This window comes from Drosophila pseudoobscura, chromosome X, assembly GCF_009870125.1.
Source record: "Drosophila pseudoobscura strain MV-25-SWS-2005 chromosome X, UCI_Dpse_MV25, whole genome shotgun sequence".
Lineage (NCBI taxonomy): Eukaryota > Metazoa > Arthropoda > Insecta > Diptera > Drosophilidae > Drosophila > Drosophila pseudoobscura.
The window spans coordinates 16086656-16108141 of NC_046683.1; the positions used below are offsets into that span (position 1 = coordinate 16086656).

Sequence of the window (21486 nt, forward strand, 5' to 3'; positions counted from 1 at the left end):
GTATGGATGGATGATATGGACTGGTCGAGGACTCTCAATGCCCCAGTAGATAGCCCTTGCGACTGTGTGCGTGTATGAAATGAATGGGAGCTTCTTTTCAAGCAAAAAAACAGTACCATATCTATAGGAAGATGAACTTTCATTAGAAATATGTACGTACATAAAGCCACTTCCATCGATTTTCAGGAATCTTTCTCCATTTCCTCCAAACATAACTGGCTTGGGGACTAGCTCGACCCTCGGCGGCTCTTAATCGAATTTCAACGAAAAGCATTCAAACGTCTGCAAATTAGGCAGAAATACAAGTGTGTGTGTGTGTGGGGGAATTGAGGTTAAGTCGGTGGGGAGCATAGAATTAGGGGAGCAGAACAGAGAAGCGTCTTATCGCCAGAAAAGGGCCAGGACTAACCAGACGACACAACGAAGCTGGAAATACACTCAGAGAAACACACTGGGAAAAGCTCGGATGCTGATGCAATTTCCCCATTTCATCGCGTTCACATTCACCATCCGTGTCCCCTCTTTCATCTGCTAGTTCACTAGCCCCTCCTTGGGACATCTTGGGAGCATTTTTCTAAAAATTAACGCCATTGCCAAGCTCTCCGAAAAATAAATGCAAAAAAAATGGCTGAATCAGCGCCAAAAAATATTTAAAAAATGGTAAATGGAAAACCAGAAAAAGGCAAACGGAGGGTGGGTACTATTACGAAAGACGATAAAGGTGCGAGGTGGAAAGAACCCGCGCCAGCAGAACCCAAGGACATGGCAGCAGAGAAGGAGCTTAAGCCGGTACCGGTGCCAGAGTCACGATATGGGCACATTCTAGGCTCTGACACCTTGAGCTCAATTACAGCATAATTTCCCCCTTCCTCCTTCCAGGCTGGGTTATATGTGTCATGAGCCATTTAAGCTCATTACGGGCATCAATTTGGGGGGAAGAGGGCAGAAAAAATTATGCTCCGAAACTCTAAGTGCCTGCCACTTGCACCGCACCGCAAGGATGACGGCGAAGACGACGCGGGCGAAGAAGTGGCAAATTGTTAATTAAGCCAATTTTTCCGTGAATTCTGCAACTGCAGTTTTGCAGTTGCATGAAGGATCCTGGACTGGGTACCATCTTATAAGTCACGGTCATTAGCTGACACGGACCGGATCTTGCTCAAATTCCTCTTCCTGTCGGGCAAAAGCATACAACTTTTCTTCACTTTTTTGTTTTGTTTTGATATACTGAGGTGTCCTTTTTGTACGCATGTATATAGTGTATATTTGTATGTGAATGTGTATACATTCATTATCATCATGTAAGAGGGAATAAGAAATGGAAATCCATAAAGCGCAGCAGCCATAGCAGAACAAAAATGAGACGAAGAAAGAAGGAAAGAAAAACGCGAAATGAATTTCACTTGAAATGTGAAAACATAAAAATTGTTTATGACTTTCCGCTACGTTGCCTCCATCTGTCTGTATGTCTGTTCCACTGTCAGTGTGCGAATTCCGGGAGAAAAAAAAATAAGGACGACTGCTTATCAATTGGTGGAACTATCAAGGAAAACTTTTCGGCGAAAATCTTCAAGTCTCATCCGAAAATAAATGGATCACTTTAAGTTACATAGGGAGTAGGTTAAGGGAATTCCAGGTTATACTCTCATACACTAAGGAGTAAAACTAAGTGTAAGGAATATATTGCTGCACAATCATATCACTGTATATCTAAAGTAGACTGAGAAGACACGCGGAGTGCAGGAATTTATTGTATAATTTACATACATCATAAGTACCGGTAAATACTAAATATTTCGGTATCTTAAATCTATCGAAATAATATATAGAGGCAGCTGCCTCTTCTTAATATTTGGTTCCACTTAACATATACTGATGGTTTTTAGTAAATTGGAACAAATTTATGAGCTGCTGGCTATGATTTCTGCAGTAACCAAATGTCGTTGGCGAGACGAGGAATGGGAATTAAAATGGTGTTGTCTGGAGCGGATGGGTTGAAGTCTGCGGGTGACCGCACCAAGTGCGGCAATTTAAAACATAATGAAAACTAAATGAAAATGCGGCAAAGGCCAGACTGATTCTCATGCAGCAGCACTCGTAAATGAGGCACACGAAGATGAACAAAAAATGCACAAAGGAATTTTTAAATATTCTGTGCCCCCAACGAACCGGAGACAACCGGATGGCCAGGAGCCGGGAGCCAACTATGCGGTCAAGGGGCAAAGCTAACTAAGCATGCCACATACACACACACACACAAATACATATATACACTACTTGCCTCTGTTGCAGCACTGCCGACTGTCTTCGCTCTCCATTCTTTATTTCCGCTTTTTGCAATGCGAAATGGCAACCGGAAATGAACTCTTTAGTAAAGTGTTTACAGGCAAGTGCAAGAGTGGGGGGGCTGGGGGTATAGGTGTGTAATGCGATGGTGGTTAGCGGCACGGCGGGTACAGTCCACGACATTAAACTAATTGAATGCGAAAAGGTTCCGCCAAACAAATAACCCATTGCGGAAAAGCACAGGCTGAACAAAACAGCTTTGACAATAGGTAGTATTTCTTTCTATTTGTGTTCATACACATGGGAAGTTGGTGAAACGTTATAGAAGAAATTACTCACTTTGGGCCACTTAGCTGAATGTTTCTTGCCTCGCTCTCTGGCAAATTCTGGAAGGAATATCAAAAGTGGAATATCAAGACAGCACAGACAATAAAATACTAAATTTTTGAACTAATTAATCAATAGACAATTAGCCAATGGTGCTAATATGACAGCTCTCTGAGTGAAACCTAGGCCATACAAATAAATGTCCAGTCTATTCTGATCCACTATGTTATTGTATCAGTGTAAGTGTCTGTGCTTGATATGCGGGAGCTTCAAATGGACCAACTAGTACGAGTATAGAAACTCCGCCAATATTTTGATATAGCCGTTCAAATAAAAAATAGTGATACCGAAATTGCTAGATTTTTACGGATACTTCGGGCAGTGGCTTTCAATATCGTTCTTATCTGAAAGGGCCCACACCGGCACTCGCACTGTAGTTTTCCTTGGCTTCATCAATTTTAATGTTGAAACATTTTTTGTGGCTCTGTTGGGGGATGGTACCGTTTTTTGGTTCGGTTATATGTATTTTTATTGGAAAACAAATCAATTTAGTTAATGGCTGACCGGAGTGGGGAGAAATAGGGGTCCGGTGAGATTGCAGTTTCGGTGGGTTGCTTGGGAATATGGTGAATGGCACTTGGACGGATAGTAAATCAATGACAGTGGGCGCGGAAAGCCAAACAAAACGGCGCGGCAGCGAATTCAAAAATGGGATCCACACTGGCCTTTGCATTGGCCTTTGCATTCTCGGCTGGCTTTCTCTCCCTATTTTATTTTCATTCGGCTCTATATGTGTTTTTCTATGGGTTTGGCATATTTTTGGTGCATTATATTTATATTGCATTTACTACTATATAGAATTGCACTATTCGCAGTCCCTGCTGCGGCTCTGCTCCCCCACAGAGATAAAACAAATAGATATAGAAATGGATAAACTTGTTTGTGACACACACAGGCGCTTATGTCGCTATGTGGTTGCCTCTATACGTTATTTATGCATGGCAATATTTTGCTTTTGACTGTATAGCACTCGTCTGCACATAGCTTCATCGATATGCAGATATATACACATACATATATATACATATATGTTCATATATGGTTTCTGTGAAACGACGATGATGTTCCCTCTTTTTTTGTATTTTTAGCATAATAAATTGAATTTTACTAAACTTCATTTATGCCAAACACAAACTGGGACCATTTTACTTTTCATTTCCTTTTCCGTCTCTGTAGAAAAGCAGGACGATGAGCTAATCTAACTTGGCGGAAGGCGCTGACCGATAGATAAATGCAATACATATTTACATACATATATGCAGAAAATGAAAGCTGAAGGAACAGAGCAGTGAAGCAATATTATCCCTAAATACATCTTAATACCTAAATTCATAACGCAACTGCCATATGCCATATACACATACATGTGTACATGTAGTATAATAACTGATAGCCAGTTATTTTATCACTGACGGTAAAATGACGGGGTCACCTCAATAGCCGAAAATTTTGGTGACAGGTCTCACGGTTTTTTTTTTTCTTGGGTCCGACTTTTGCGCAACGCTAAACAGAGTGTATTTGCTGTTGGTTTGTTTTGACTGGAAAATATGTATTTTCTGCGCCTTGACAAAAATTGTGTATATTCTGGGATTGACTCAGCTGCCCAGGGCACTGACGAGCAGCCGAAGCCGAGTGGGCAGCTGGGCTGCGATCAGAGTCGGATCGCATAGGTGAAAAGAGAATTAAAAGCCCTCCTTTCCAACATCTCTGCCAAGTATTCGAGCTACAGAGCTCTGAGGAGAGAGAGAGAGAGAGACAGGCCTAGATTATTTCAGCTTGACAAACTGTGAGAACCTTAACAACTTCCGGATCCTTCCACATTGCTTCATCATCCACACCGTGGATATTAATACAAAATTTCCCTCTCATTTAACCAATCTTGGCCCGGCTTGGTTTTTTTTTCAGCATCTGATGCTCATATTGTTTGCTAAGCGTTTTTTCCCTTGACAGCCTTTCGAGTACTTAACGTGGCCCGGCAACAGCTTCCTCTTACAATCTCCCCCTTGCTAATGCAGTTCTTGAGTCTACACATGCTGGTGTTAGTAAATTCTCCGCCGGGTTTCAAACATATGCGCATACAGCCCGGCCGGGAAGGCTGGCAGGGCTGGGAAGGGGCCATCCAAGTTCGTGGGGTTCGGGAAGAACAACTTAACCCTCCCGGGCTATAAAACTTAATATGTTTTGTATTTAAATTTATGAAAAAGCAAGCGGAAACAATGGAAGTGCAAGTCCCAGGACGGTGGCTTGTATGGAGGGGAGTGGTGTGGGGTGGCCAATGGAGAGGGGGGGGGGAGGGACAAGGAAACAGTATTAATGGCTGCTTAAGCCGCCGACATGCGCATAATTGTCGCCAGCGTCAAGGCTTTGCCGGCTCACAATCGCTCTTTTTCAGGATCTCCATTCCTGCTGCTTTGGTCAGCCCGTGTCAACCGTGGACTAAAACGTATTAGAACGAATATCACCAAAGAATTGTGATGAGAATTCCATGAAGAACTTATTATATGCTCAAAACTCAAGAAAGTTGTATTTCATTTGTCATTAAAAAAGTTATTGTGACTTTTGTAAAAGAATAAAAAATCCTTGTATCTTAATGGAAAAAAAGTTTGCATGAGTGTGATTTCGTGTTTTTTTAAATTATTATAAATAGTTTTGTTGAAATAATAATATCTTCTAATAATTATTATTAATAATTAATCAATAATTAGTAATGATATAACCATTTTTGTTCCAGTTTTTCTGCTATCGTGGACTACTGTGCGCTGGTAATGGGGACTACATTTTGGGCGGGCAATAGGGCGTATGCGTAATAATAATTACACGGCGCGATGCCGCCGTTGAGGCAGTAATATTTATTAAAGGCTTTAAATTGTCCTGTAGGTTGTAATACATTCAGTACATATTTATATACATTTCTGAACGAGTATTCGCATGTTCCGGCTACTTTTTGTGTGCTCTTTTATGGTGTTATTATAAGAATGTGGTTTATCACCTGTCCAGGGGGTTGAGGACTACATAAGTAATGGGAATGGCTGACAACGATTGCTAATGCAAATTACGCACCACAGAACCAGGAGCAGGGTTTCCCTCAAGAAGTAGCATTCCACGAGAGCCGATGCTGCTGCTGCTGCTCTTGCTCCTGCGGATGCCAATAAAAAATATGGGCTCAACAGGATTAATACATTATTTCCGGTTGGGCCTTGATGCAGATGTAGAACCGAAGGCCAGGCACATATGTTTGTATGGTAGAACTGGTTGGACTGCCATACGGTGTTGTTCCTGTTGTTCTTTTGCACTTTTATGATTATTGTAGTGCCATCGTCCTCATCCTGGTCTTTGCATCAGGGAGAGCAAAACAGAACAGTAGAGGGAACAGAACAGAGGAAGCTGTGGAGGCACTTATGCTTATGTTTTTTGGCTCTTATGGAGCTCTGTTCTTCCCCCTCTACTTCACTCCACTCCACTCCACACCACTCTCCTCTCCTATCCACATCACTCCACTCCACTCTTCTGTGGAGTGCACTTTGCTGTTTCATTTCAACTATATTTGTTCACCATATTTGTATACAAATTCTTTTTTCTCTTCCATTTTTTGCATTCTCTCCGCTGCATCTAGAACGAATATTTTCCAGAAAGGATATGCGCAGGCCAGTCGCTGGTCGAGCTCTTCCACTTCACACAGATACTCACCCACACACGCACACACATGCACATATCAAGTGCTGGAAAAGTGCATATTAATTTGATGTTTTTGTCATCTGAAGGATTCGAAAGAGTTTGCAGTATCCAACTGTGTCCTGGGCCGGAAGAGGGTCGTAATAATGCAAAATATACAATTGGGGTAAGCCATTCCGGAGGCTCATTTAGGTATAGAGGCCTACGAGCCCGAACCCGGGGAAACACAAAACTGTTCAAATCCATAAGAAGCTTTTGATATTTAAACTTTTTCGGTTTAATGCAGTTATCTTTGTGCAAAGCAATAATATAAGATATACCTACGATATGGAAGAAAATATGGGAAAAAGATCAGGTCATCAAAAAGAGTTTTATAACTTTAATCGGACTTTTATTGAATAAGAAGCAGTCCCAGAATAAAACTAAAATTAATCAAGAAATGGGACATCAAATTATCGAAGCTTGAATGAACAATGTATTTAATAGATTTGGAAACTAAATTCCTTTGAGCTTGGAGACTGATCATTCGAGTTAAAGGAATTATTCGTTCCACCAAAACAAAAAAGAATATACCATTATAGAGATATCCATTTGACGATGTGCATAATTTATCTGGGACTTATTTCAATTAGCAGTATGGCATCTCCGCAGCTAATTGTTCGCTTATTTGTTTAAAAATGAAATTGAAATCGCCGAGAAAAGAAACCTAAAACTCTCGCTAAAACGACAAAATAAATTAAATGAAAATTTCGCGTGAAAAGCTTTTGTCTCAATCTTTTTTACTTCCTCCCCTACCCCTAGCCCACCCCTCCACCCCCTCTCTCACTCTACGAGTACTGGGTACTGGTCTCGTTGCTATTCTGTTCTGATTTCCTCTTGGCCCAGCTCAGTCTTTGGCTATTCATTCACTTGTCCTTTATAATAAAACAATAAACTGTAACAATAGCAATTAAAAATCGCTGAAAGCGGATGTCCTGATAAGGACCCTGAAACAGGGAGGGATCCGGCACAGCTCTGGCCACGCTTCATCTGGATGACCCTCGTCCTTGCCGGTGTCCTGTCCTGTCCCATTGTTGTAATTATGCATTATGCTTTTGATTTGGCCATAGCCCTAGCCCAGCCCTAGTGCAGACCCAGCCAGCCTCTGTCTCCGTCGCTTTGAGAATTCAGTTTTTTGTTTATTTTCATCCTTTTGTCAGTTTTCCCTGGTTTTTTTTTTTTTTTTTTGTTTTCTTTCAGTTTCGGCGAGCAGCTTTGCCAGCGGAGAGACGATCTGCCTCTCAAATGCTCCACTGTCCCTATTTCTGTTGCTGTCCCCGTCGCTTGTGCTCTAGAAATCAACGCCGACATCGCCAAGGATGCGACATTAATGAACGACAGACGCAGGATTCCGACACTTCGTTGTCCCTTTTTAACTATGCAGTTTCCCCCGAGCAAAACTCTACTCACCTGTTTGGTGCTCTAACTCGCCAAAATAGTCTAAGGAATCGCTTAAAGCTGCGATAGGCTGTTTCTGAAAGCAACGGCACTTGCTCCAACAGGAAGTTGAGCTTATTAACTCAAAAGATGTTTCAACCTTTGCAATTATATACATAGATATTTAGAGATTCTCTGGAACTACTTGGATTAAGTGAGCTGCAAAGTTCACATCATATTAGGCACCAGCCACTGTGCCACCCCATCAAAAAGGCCGAAACACAATTTGCTTCTATAAATCAAAATCGGAGGCCCATTGGGGGGGGGGGGGGGGCGAGTATGCAAATAGGCCAGAGGAAATAGGATACAGAGGCGGAAAGAGACAGAGACAGAGGCAGATACTCGTAGATGAAGGAAGAACCACAATCGCAATGCAGTCAATAAAATCAAGGCAATCATGTTGCAGTCGGCGTCGACATCGGCGTCGGCGTCGGCGTCGGCCTCGGTCCTCAAGCAGATCCTTGTCGATGTCCCAATGCCTCTGTCTGGACATCCACATCCATCCGTATGACTCTCTGGCCATGTCTGTCCAGGTATTTTGTTTATAATAATGCCCAGCAGTGTGTTAAACAATTACATTAGGCAACGATAGAAATGTGGGGGTGATGTGGAGAGGGACCTGGCCTGGCCTGCGCTGGCCTGGCCTGACCTGCCATACCACAGCAATATGGCAATCTAATTGACAGTTATGAAGACTGTCAAACATACAATTATAACACTCCAACTATCAATGGCCAAACATCGATTTGTCCCATCCATCTCCCTGCCGGCCTCGTCTTCTATATGACTACATGAGTGCCCACTCTGTCTCAGTGGCCCCCACTCGCCGCATGCATTTGTTAAATTATTGACTCAGGAGGCGGTCTGGGATGAGCAGCTGCCCGCATATGCTCGAGCGGACGAGTGTGGTATGCAGAACCACTCCCAATCTACTCTCAACCCCTTTCCCCACACACTTACCGAGGGGGGGAGGGTCTGTTCGAATTATTAACATGTTAATCCAAATGTAATGAGCGTAAGGATAACTCATTGTGATGCGTTGTTTATGGACAGTTCTACATACATACACACACACACACATATGTACATACAGACATACGTACGAATATATGTGGATGCAGACACATACGCAGGGGGCATTCGACTGGACACGAGAACACACACACAGATGCCTCGAATCGTATGAATTGCAAATATACTCGATTAATATTATGCTAATTTAATTGGTAGGCAGTTGAAATAATTAAAAACAGGCTCTGGAGTTATAATGCTTGGGCAGCCCATCTAATAGATATATGTATGTACAATATGTATATGTGTACTTATCTACATCCGATATCCGATCGATCGGTTGGCGAATTATGTGTATATCATATATTTAGTCACTTAGATGGGATGAGATTATCCTCATTCTTGTTTGATATTTTGCTGCAAACATTTCAAATTAACTTCTGGTAGCACTTCAATACACTTAAAGAGCAGTGCACTCTGCAATACAAAGAAAGCATTTCGAATCTTCTCTCTTACAGACTACAGACAAGTAGAACGAAGGGAAAAGTTGTGAGTTGCTGCTGCGACCGCAACTCTACATTGCAAATTGATTTGTTCCGTTTGGCTATAAAAATGATCCGATTCAGATCCAGATTCGGCAATCTGGTAAATATGGTCATTCTTTATGATAGTGGGTTTTTTATTTTCCCGTATCATCAAAATTGTGGATGCCACAGATTTTCGTTTTTTGTGGGGGCGGAAAGAGGTGGTGCGAAATTCTGAAATAAACTAAATAAAACAGTGAAATCTAACAGGAAGGCGGGTACCAAATTTGATTGTTCTAGTTTAAATAGTCTCTGAGATCTGAGGATGCCACAGATTTTCGTCCTTTGCGAGTGCAGGTTCAATACCACAGGAGTGTGGGTACGAAATTTGGTTGCCCTAGCTTTTATAGTCTCTGAGATCTAGGCACTCCCTTTTAGCAATCGGCAAAGCCGCCATGAAACGTGTTATCTTCATCCTGGCCATAATAATGATACGAATAAAATAATAATGAATAAAACTCGATTCATAGAAAACGATTGACGGACATGTATGTAGTGTATATCTATATCAACGCGTCATTTGATACTGTCCGATATACGAGTATGTTCATCTGTTAAAAATCATAACCAGCCTGCGAGGGTATACAAATACGACATACCAAAATGGAAAGATCGAAGGATATCAACCATACCAATAGCCAGGAGGAGTGCTACGGGAAAGGTCAAGCTATCTGTCCATATGGGTATGTGCGCAAGTATGTATCTGTGTTGGCTGAAAATTTATTGTTTTTGTCATTAGCGCTGCGCAAATTCGTGGGACGTTGGTGGAACGTTGGAGGATGCGCAGAGGGGGTGAGCGGTTGTTGGGCTCTTGGGGTCTTGGCCAGAATTGATGTCGATGAGTTTACGTTAATGTCCGAATATTTATTAAATGGGATTGGTGAACGGAAATACTCTGTATACTCGTAATGGTTGTGCGTCCAGAAGCGATCGCCGCTTGTTAATTGAAAAGGAAGATGCGGATGGGATATAACACCTTCGAGAGAGTGTCTGTATAGGTTTTGAGAGTCGTGCTTAAGTATTTTATCCATTCCCGTGAGAGAGCGGGACAGTTTCAGATGAAATGCTCCACGGTTCGGATGGCCCCGGATTCACCACACTTTCTGCAGCTGCTGGTCTTAACGATGAAATAAATAAACTGCTGCATATTTTCGTAAGTATTTTCGATATTGGACGTTTTAATATTCAATGTTTAATCTATCTTAATTCTACACAAATCTAAAAACCATTTTTCTTGAAGGAGCGAGCAGTAAAAAAACGTCACATTGATTCAGTCATGAGCCCATGGTCGTATATGTCATGTGCATATTCCATTCTAGTACAATATTCCAACTTCGTAGGAAGCTTGCTCACAAATTTTCGATTGTTTTCCTTGGCTTGAAATTTGTCTTACCTATTTCTGTTCTGGCAAGTAAAATCAGTAGATGAATGAAGATCCTCTTGGTCTACTGACATGATGCCCGAAATTATTATAAGCGTCTGCAGCCTGATGGGACTATGCTATAGTGCCCTGGTAAACCTGCTTTCAAAATTGTTCGGCTATTTCCGTATTTGGTGAGTTCTTAAGTAGATAAAGAAAATACTTTCAAATGACATACGGCATCCTCCACAGGACTGCCTCCTCGCCCAGGAAGAGTCTGCGTCCCTACCTCTACAAGATCGATCTCTATGTGTGGCAGATTATCTACGGAACGCCGGATACCGGTCACGTGGTCTTATTCAATGGTTGGCACAATGGCCGCACGGTCGTGTGCGACGACTGCCGTTTGAAACGTGTGGGTGAATTGATTGACCAGGCAAAAATATGCCTGGACGTGGTGCTGCTCTCCACCGCCAATGTCCAGTACCTTGACCGCATGTTGGCTGCACATAATCGAGGCGTCAATGTGCGCATTCTCGCCAGCGACAAAATGCTCGCGGCTAATGGGCCAGCGATGCAGCTAATCTGCGCCTTGGGTGTGCCGGTGCGCGGCTCCCCGATCGGTGTAAAATTCGGCTACAATTTTGCTATAATAGACAGTGAAAAGCGAGCCCTGGGGTTAGAGGCCACGCAGGATACGGTCCACACCTGTCTTTGGCGTCTCAGGGGCAACATGAAAGGATGTTTCCGCTGGATCCTAGATGTCGTGAAGCAGAAACGCGATTATAGGCATGATAATTACCACTACCAAATTTTCTTTGATGAATGGGACTTCCTATCTCCCATCACCCCGCCTTACTTCGCAGAACGTCATTTTGTCGAAGTTACACGTTAATTCCATTACTCGTATATCTTATTTTAATGATTAATAGTTGCCTGAAATTAACTGAAATTTGTTGTTTTTTTAAGACAATCAGCTCAAAAGTTCCCATTTGTGTAAGTACATGTGCATAACCCACCAAAACTTGGCGAAAATCTAGTACATAGATATGTATGCACATACATACATATGTAGCTGCCATAGTAACGAAGCTAAAAATGTGTGGTAGATATCTGCACTCAGTTTTCTGATAGATCGATCAAGCAAAGACGAGCCGATCTGGGCGAGCTTTTTAAGCTTGAAGCTTTTCAGCAATGTGCGCACTTGCACCGGTGCAGTGTATTTGCTTTTTTCGGAGCTTTTGAATGCATTTCCAATAGCAATAGGCAAAGCCGACCATGAAACGTGTGTGTTAGAGAGAGACAGAGCGAGATCGAATGAAACTGTTTTCTTTATTCTGGCTATAATAATGATACGATCTGGTTCAGATTCTGCAGTCTAGAAGATATTGTCATTCCCTACGATTCTGAGTTTATGGTTTTCTCGTATCTTTAAAATTGTGGACTGTGGGGGCGGAAGGGGCCTGGCGATGTTTTGAAATACACTTGTAACAGTGACATATCACAGAAGTCTCAATACGAAATGTCGCTGCTGTAGCTCTTATACTCTCAGAGCACTAGGCACTCATAGGGACGGATAGACGGACGAAAGGACAGACGGACAGACAGACATGGCTCAATTGACTCGGCGCAAATCTATTAGGATGGCTCTATAAAATCTTGACCAGATACTGTGCTTTCGCCTTGACGAAATAATCCTTAATAAATTCGACATTTAAGTCCTTATGAAGATTTTTACTCTGTATCTACTATGATGCCCAGTGCTAGTTTTCATTATCTTTGATTCAGTCAGGCTTTCCCCCTAGTTCGGAGCCATACATACATATGTCATAATTGGCTTGAAAACTGTACCATACAAAAGTACTTTGTACTTCAGTTTTAGTGGCGAGGACAATGTAGATTTCTAATTTTAAGTTTCAGTAGATTTCTCTTTGATTCCATATGTTTACACCAAGTGAGCCGTCTATGCAAATGTACACCAAGGGACGCTACTTCGGTTATTTGTATACCCGATACTCAAAATGAGTATTGGGGTATATTAGATTTGTGGTAAAAGTGGATGTGTGTAACGTCCAGAAGGAATCGTTTCCGACCCCATAAAGTATATATATTCTTGATCAGCATCAATAGCAGAGTCGATTGAGCCATGTCTGTCTGTCCGTCCGTATCCGTATTGGTATCCGCACTCCTGTTAGATCTCACTATAAAACGTATATTTCAGAATTTCGCCCCACCCCCTTCCGCCCCCGCAAAAGACGAAAATCTGTTGCATGCACAATATTGCAGATTCCAGAAAACTAAAAACGCAGAATCATAGATAACGACCATATCTATTAGATTGCTGAATATGGATCAGATCAGATCATTTTGATAGCCAAAAGGAACAAATCAATTTGCACTGGCTACGCAGCGCCCGACGTCACGCTCAGACTGATTTTCTGTCTCTCTCGCACGCACTCTTTGTCGTGTCTTTAAATATTAGCGGCGTCTGCCGGAGGAGAGCCATACTGACTTAGTATCGGGTATAACTGTAGAGTTGCGGTGTCCGCAGCAACTCACAACGTTCACCCTCGTTTTATAGTGATTTCAGTGGAGTATTTGGTCGAAAAGTGTTTAATGAATTATAATTTGAATTTGAATGATTATTTTTTTGGTTTCCATTCTTTTCCATTCTGAAAAGATATTGGATACAGCTGCAAATCTGTCTTCAAAGTTTAAGCTTTACGTCTGGAAAATATTAAGCTTTCAAATGTAAAATTTTTTAAACTTTGGGGCAGTTTTGATCAAAGTTTATACTTGAAAACCTCAGAGAAAGTACAAAATATTAGATTTTCATCTTTGTTTCATATTTAAGCGTTAATTTATGAACTCACATTTTGATATAGCCTAATCCGTTTTAATCAATTTCAAACACCGGCATTTGTAATATGTAAAACCAAAAAAAAAAATATTTATCAGAGAAATCGTTAAAAATTATCAAGAACAAGCATTTTGAAACCTGTCGGTAAAAATAATCTTTTCCTAAGGCGAGAAATTTCAGTTTTTTATTGTAAAGCTGCAAAATCAGCTTTGAATTGAATTACAATTAAATTATAGCTTAACGCCTTATTTTGAACAGTCTGGCAACTCTTTTCGAAGTATTTTAAATCGGTACAGAGTTGCTCTCAATAATTATCGACGCCTGGCAACGTCATCCACTTATTTCTCTCTGGTAAAATTTGCAAGTCAATTTGCATTTCAACATCCAACCTCGGAAAAAGGTAAGTCCTTTGGAGAAATTGTAATTCTTTTTGTCGACTCATCATCTCTACACAAGGTTAAGCAACTGGAATCATAATGGACCGTCAGCACGGCGCAACTTGTGACGGCTGCGACCTTTGGGGCAACGGAATAACTGGCTGCCGCTACAAGTGCCTGAAGTGCGCCGACTTTGATTTGTGTAAGAGCTGCTATGACGCCAAGGTGGTGAGTGGGCGGCACAAGTCGGAGCATCCAATGCAGTGCCTGCTGGACGAGGATGCTAAGAAGCTGTACTTTGCCGGGGAGCCAATTCCCTATCTGAACGCCGATAGCTTCACTTGCCCCATCTGCGGCACCATGGGCCATTCGTACCACGAACTTGTGAAGCATGTGGTTGCCCAGCACAAAGACGACCGCAGCGACGCCATCTGTCCACTGTGCGTGGCCTTGCCCATGGCCCCACCCGACCGCTTGCTCAAAATTTCGCAGCACTTTCGCCGTCAGCATCGCGAGTCGTCGAACATTCGCGATGCCGTTGCCGAGGAGGAGTCGAGAGCATCCGACATGGCCGATCGCTTCTCCCGTCTCTCTTTAGCAGAGGCTGCGCGCTCCGGACTGCCAATACGTCATCTGCTCGTCCGTGTCACTCGGCCAGCCAATCGCTTGCCCCCCGATACTAGCAGCGAGGAGGACTAAGCTGCCTAAGCAAATCTGTTCCGCCAAAGATGTGGAGGATCTACGCCTACAGAGATCAACGCACACCACCTACACACACACTATGCATATGTGTACGGATCCACTGTCTCCACGCACACATTAATACACATACACGAACACTAAATATGCATACAAATGAACGCCGCAACTGTGATGGAAAGTTTTCGTTCTATTTGAATGCATTTTCTTGGACATTTTTGCTGCTACACACATACAAATACACATACACATACACATACCACGAGATACACTGCCCCAAAAGGCCACAAAAGAACTCACAAAATTCATGTTTAGACATTCAGTAAACAATTGTTCCCATGAAAATTACTGCACTCTGCTACAGATGCTTTGTACTTCACTTGAGGGCTTGTGTTAGTGGTAGTAAAAATCGTAAATAATGATCGAAAACTTTAGTTTGAGATATGTATATATTGTTATTTTAAGCCAATGTATCGGAGCACTGCGACACCTAATCCAACAAATTTTGATATAGACTTAAAACGGTGAGATATCACAAGAGTCTGTAAACAGAATTTGTTTCCTCTAGCTCTTATAGTCTCTGAGATCTAGGCGCTCATCGGGACAGATGGACAGACAGAATTGGCTCTATCGACTTTTCTATTAAAGTTGAACAAAATTTTGTATATTTATGGGGTCGGAAAAGCTCCCTTTTGCTTTCCGTAAGGCGATTCGTTGCTGGAAAGAGAGAGAAAGAGATTTTCAATTTTCGGTACGTCATGAAAACAGCTAGAATATTGGTCATTGGTAAAATGCATATACGGGTTCCGAGCGAGCCCGGCAGCCGCCTCAACCTAACCTAACCTAACCTAAAATGCATATATGTACATATGTATGTAGACACTAACCATGTAGTATATACTAGATGTGCCAGGTTATACACCAAACATGTTGCAACCGAGCTTTCTGGATTAGATCCTAGGGTCTTCCGTAGTGAAGTTCGGCTACCGCCGAAATGAGCTGAACCAGCCATACATATGTACATACATACATACATATGTACATACATATACAATCAAGCAGGCTCCGTTTTTCTCTTCCCTGCAGTACCAGCTGTGAGCGATGACGTCAGCCAAATCGAACACTTTGTTTTCTCTTTTGTTTCCTTCTTTCTCGCGCGTGCCGAGCGTAATTCTGAGAACTTTGTTTTTTCTTTTCGTCTCTTTTGCGCCTGCGTCGTCAGAACTTTTTGCTTTGTGCGCTTTGCATTTGCTATTTGCAATCGTCAAATTGTGCGAAAACGAAGCGACGTTAAGTGCTGTGATTTGATTACTATTATCACGTAAGTACATATGTATATGTTGTAAGCGTGGTAAATAAAGAAAATATCAATTGTATATAAAGTTAAATTTGTGAAAAAACTGTGTTCAAATTATAGTAATGTTTCGCTGCATCCACATTATACATACATATGTACATATGTACATATGTACATACAGTGGTGCTCATACACTTAAGCCACAAGAACTACACCAAGAATTTAAACGAAAATCAAGAAAAGGCGACGTAAGCCCATTGCTGTCCATCATGAATGTTAAAAAGTTCCTTCAATTCGCCACAATGCATACTCACCAAGGTCCCAATTTTTGAAATATGATTGTTTGGATCGAAAAATCCAAGTTTAATGTCTTTAGAAGTGAAGATAAACTATATGTACGACGTCCTTCCAACAAATAATTAACTCCAGAATACACAAAGAAGACCGTTAAACATTGTGGCGCTTCGATCATGGTCTGGGGCTGTTTCACCGCATCGGGCGTAGGTCCCCTGGTGGTATTATGAAGGCATGCAAGGTATTATGAACGCCGAAATGTAGAGAGTAATTCTGAGTAACAAATTATCTGGAGAATATGCCGATAATTTGCCACTTGCCTCGATATTTTAACAGGACAACGACTTGATACATTGCTGCAGGCTAGTCAAGTCGTGGCTTAACCAAGAGGGAATCAATGTTTAGCAATGGACACCGCAGAGCCCCGACCTGATCCGAATCGAGAACTTGTGGGGAATTCTAAGCCAGCAATTAAAAGGATTTGTGCCGAATTTTACAGGAAGAATGGAAGAAAATCACCCCTCAACTGTGCGCACGTCTTGTAGATTCAATACCAAAGCGTTGCTCCGATTTTCTTAAGCAGAAAGGTCATCCTACCCAATATTAAAGTAATTTTATTAAAAATACTAGGAATACTGGGCAAAAACCATTGTTTTCCAGGTGGCTTAAGTATATGAGCAGGACATTTTGGAATATATATTTTCATTACTTGGTTATTGTTGTATTAGAACACTGAAATATAGAACTAATTAGAGACAAAAAATGGGACCTGTAAAATAAAAACTTTTCTTGAATTTCGTTTAAATCCTTGGTGTAGTTCTCGTCAGCAGCTGAGTCATCGAAGGCCCGTACTGCATATATTTATATACATATAATGTATTTTCATAAATGACTTCATATTGGAATAATTGTCCATTAGGGTATTTAAGGTGCGAAGTGTGCAAGTTATTTTAATGGGATTGTTGGGTATTCGTTTTATTTCTAATGGGTGACGGAGCTTGATCGTCCGTGAGGACCGATGAGTTACAATAGACGGAACTCACTTTTATAATTGATCTTAAAGCTACCCGGCGTCGGCAGCATTCCCACCAGAAAGGCGGTTCAGCGCCTTGGGGCCATCGGATTCCTCCTCTGCACGGCTGCCAACTGTGTAACCGATAGATCGGATATCGCTTGCCGTTGATCTGGAATGTGCTGACACTCACGGACTCTGTGGCTGCTCTTTGGCCGTTCCCAGAAGCTGCATTGCAGCCCGTGTCAGCTCGTATAAGTAATATATATTTCCCCGGACTACGGCATCCTCTCCTTGGTTCTTCTTATTTTATTTTTTACTCCCTCCGGCTCTATTGACCGAGACGCCACAAGCTACTATTCCACAATCCCTCCTCTTACCACGCCAAGTAAAGTTATTAAGTTATTATTTATTTATTTAATTTATTTAACTCTTTCATTCACCCTTGGGTGCCAGGAAATCCTCTTGCGTGCCCGAGGTCCTTGGCCTAGGCGACCCTTCGGTCCGGCCACTGCCAATGCCCCCTTCCTTGCCTCCCACGTTGTCTTTCTCCGCTTTTCCAGTCCGTTCGCCGTCGGTACCTCCTCCGCAGGTGATTCCTCCGTAGCTCCTCGTCGTCCCGGGAGGTCCAAGGGCTGTCCTGCTGCGGGCCGTAGCCATAATGCCGCTGCTGTGTCCCTGAGTCGACAATGTAGCGTCCCGTCCGCTACAGCAGGGAACCGTGATCAACGGCGGAAGTGTTGTTTTACGCCCACGGGAAATAATGTCAGCAATCCCTCCATTCATACGCCACCGAACACACGCTGGGCTTCAGCTTCGAGACGCGTAAGTGAATCAGTATATAATTTTAAGTTGTATCTTTCTTCACAAAGGACTTATGTACCCTACGCTTTGCCACAAATTGAGTTGTATCTGGCTTCCCTCCGCCAGATGGAGTCCATCTGATCAAGGATGTTAATCAATCACTTTCAATTTGGTAGTGATAAAAACCGAGATCTTTCGATTATCAGATTTTCCGATACCAGGCGAACAGAACTCTGCAGAATTCTTTATCGTCAAAACGTAAAATCGAGATTTCCGGATGATTTACTTAGATCTGTTCAGTTCCCTTGGCCAAAGCCTTCTTCTTCTCGTGCCCGTGCTCCAAGCGTGGCCGGATCTTTCCTCGGAGGAACCTCTGGGAGAAACAGCAACAGTACTGCATTCCTGGAATGTTCAGCCTCCAGAGCCATGAAACACTGCAACAACCATTCAACAATTGCACTACCATCAATCAGCATACACTTAACTTTCTTTATTCAACTATTCCGATTGAGGGATAATAAATGTACAGCTCGTTGCACAAGCAAGAATTAATCCCTGAACATTGGTGGCTCGCACTTCATTTTTGGACTCTGCCAGCAAATTATTCTGTCTTCTGTCCCGTCTCTCTGCGACTTGCATTAGTTGAGTATCAGTATTCGAATTTCGTTCCACCGCTCGACACCTCCACATCAAATTGAATTAATGCGCTATACATATAATGTATATCTCAAAATCATAACACAGATACAGATAAGAAGAGGGACAGAGATAATTACAGGGAGAGGGAAGGCGCCGAGTATTGATTCGGACCCTCAACTGCTGCTCCAAATTCTTTTGGCTTCCAAGCGACAGCCATACGCACATATGTATGAACGTGTGGAATGTCTTCAATCTGGCTCTGCTCATCAATGTCAAGATAAATCCGGCCTCCGCCCATCTCTCCTCCACCGCCCCCATCTAAATAGCCTCGTTCCACCCGCCACCCGCTGTTGTTCACACATCAAATTAGTTCAATTTGCGGCTAGCTGGCCCAAGTCGCTTGTAATGTGCGGCCAAGCATTTGTTTGTGTGCGTGTCTGCCTCAGTGTGTGTGTGTGTGTGTGTGTGTGTGTGTTGGATATCCATTGATTATTGGTCATATCGGTAGACAAACATTCAACTGGAAATGGCATGGTAGGGTGGAAATCCCATCTCGAAAAGAGGCAAAAACTAACCGAAGGCAATGCAAACGTAATGAACTTATCAACACACACACACACACACACACACACACACACACACAAAAACAACTCGAACAATTTTCATTTGATTTGATTTTGATTGCGTTTTATATTAATGCCAAAAACACACACCATATCCATGTCTCCCTTCTATCCCCATAGAGATTTTTTTACGCGGTCACATTTTGTTTTGTACTGATTGGCAGCTTCCCCAAATGCGGCAGCAACAACTGTTTCTGTTTCTCTTTCAGTTTTAGCCAAAAATGGAAGAATTTGCCACTCTTCATGAGCGACGATGTCAAAGCGGGATATATACTCGTACATATATAAGGGTTACGGGTTACGGGTTACGGTTTACGGGCTACGGGTTACGGGTTTGAGGATATTTGCCATCGTTTTTGCATGCTGTAAACGCGTCTGTGTTTGGGGGCAAAAAGTTATGAAAACCTTGTCATGGCATCCATCAGGCCAAACAATAACGAGCTCTCCACACAGAAAGAAAAAAGGGAAAGCGGGCCAACAAAAATTTGAGATATACGTTTTTTTCCATATTTTCACATTTTGAATACCCAAAACACTTGATTGATTGGACGAGGCGGCAAAAAGTTAGATTTATGTGGAATATTAAGAAAATTCGTTGGCATTTTGTTGTTTTTGTTATTTTCATTAATTGTTATCCAGCGAAAAAGTGGGTTGCTGAAATGTGGTCTTATCTAAAAAGTGCCGGTTGAAATGTAAATAACAAAAATGTACTAGGTAGTTTTTTAATATTTTATGTAATTCGGAAAACCAAAAATAAACACATGTAAATTGTTAAAACTCTGAATATTAAATAAGAAAATATCCCATACGAATATTCCAATAATTTGATAAATCTAAAAAACATCATTTTCAAGTTTATATTTATCAAACCATTTTTTCTTACTTAGTTACAACCGTGATTGCTTTAAATGATGCTACCTCTTCAGTATATCTCTTTATGTATCTTGAATATAACCACTCTAAGCATAACCATCAGTTTAATTAATCAAAGAACTCATAAGAGAATCGGTTCCATATCTTTTGGCTAGAGAAACTACATATATGTATGTACCCAAAAAACCTATCCCATCAAATACTGAAACTGGAACGTCATTAATCATTGCCAACACTTTTCGATTCAATTTTCGAAGTGCTGGTCGAGAGTTGAGCATTTGAAGAGTGGGTGGAATGGACGAGACCAGACCAGACCAGACCAGACCAGTACAACCGCTGAATTTGGAAACATTGCGATATGAGAAATGCGGGCGCAGAAATGTGAAAACAAGAGAGGAACAAACACAAGAATAGTACAAAAGTACCCGCATGCACATATGTACATACATTTTGATATTTTTTCAAATTTCATATGGCCAGAAACAACAATGGGAGCCATGAATGGTCTATGATGGGATGGGAGATCAACAAATCGACGACATGGCCAGAACTAGAACCAGTGCCAGAGTTAGAGGTTTAGCCAATGAGCAAAATTAAAAATCAAAAGAGATGTGAACTGAAGTGGTCAGACCAAGACAGAGACGAAGACGGACATGGCGGGGCGATGAGATGAAAGTGGAAAGAAGAGAAATGATGGGGGGGGGGGGGGGGGTGGACGCGCGGGTTGTGGAGTATTGCGGCAATGTCAGTGACCTGGAAGAAATATAAAATAGATCGAAAGCAGATTGCGAAAATCAAAGTCACCAGCAATCAACGCCATCAACAACACAGCAGACAAACCATCCATGAACTGTGGGGAAACTTAAGGCTACAAACGTGGGAATGTGGGGATGTGGAAATGTGGGTGAGTGCCGGATATGGGGCAACCAACCGGGAACAATCGCACAAACAGTGTGCATGTACCATCATCATCATCATCATCGTGTGAATGATGAGGCACCTAAGCAGATAAAAAAGATACAAAAGATAAATAGATGCTGTGATAGATAGATGATGGACAGTTGGCTAGACGAGTCCTGACTCGGGAGGGAGGAAGATGCGGCAAAGGATATGTACGTGTAACAGCATGGCAGGGTCAGAGAATGATTTCAAGAAAATCGAATTGCTCCGATTAAAGTCGAATGAGGAAGTACTTATTCGAGTGGAGACTGTACTTTAAATGTTGAAAAATT

The 21486-nt window shown here is 42.0% G+C and overlaps 2 protein-coding genes across 2 annotated transcripts; both read left to right on the forward strand.

The window, feature by feature from the left end:
- Positions 1 to 10719: 10719 nt before the first annotated feature.
- Positions 10720 to 11728, forward strand: LOC6901270 (uncharacterized). Its single transcript, XM_002133935.3, has 2 exons — positions 10720 to 10970; positions 11029 to 11728. Exons 1-2 carry the CDS (start codon positions 10870 to 10872, stop codon positions 11669 to 11671), a joined length of 744 nt encoding a protein of 247 aa, XP_002133971.3. The 5' UTR covers positions 10720 to 10869; the 3' UTR covers positions 11672 to 11728.
- Positions 11729 to 14112: 2384 nt separating this feature from the next.
- Positions 14113 to 14712, forward strand: LOC4814952 (E3 ubiquitin-protein ligase KCMF1-like). Its single transcript, XM_033384484.1, has one exon. It carries the CDS (start codon positions 14113 to 14115, stop codon positions 14710 to 14712), a length of 600 nt encoding a protein of 199 aa, XP_033240375.1.
- The last annotated feature ends 6774 nt before the right edge of the window (positions 14713 to 21486 follow it).

What these genes read in the sequence shown, in the direction of transcription:
- LOC6901270 (XM_002133935.3), top strand. Translation starts at nt 10,870, where the DNA reads ATGATGCCCGAAATTATTATAAGCGTCTGCAGCCTGATGGGACTATGC. An exon ending in TTCGGCTATTTCCGTATTTG is followed by an intron (nt 10,971 to 11,028) that starts GTGAGTTCTTAA and finishes CATCCTCCACAG; the next exon opens with GACTGCCTCCTCGCCCAGGA.
- LOC4814952 (XM_033384484.1), top strand. Translation starts at nt 14,113, where the DNA reads ATGGACCGTCAGCACGGCGCAACTTGTGACGGCTGCGACCTTTGGGGC.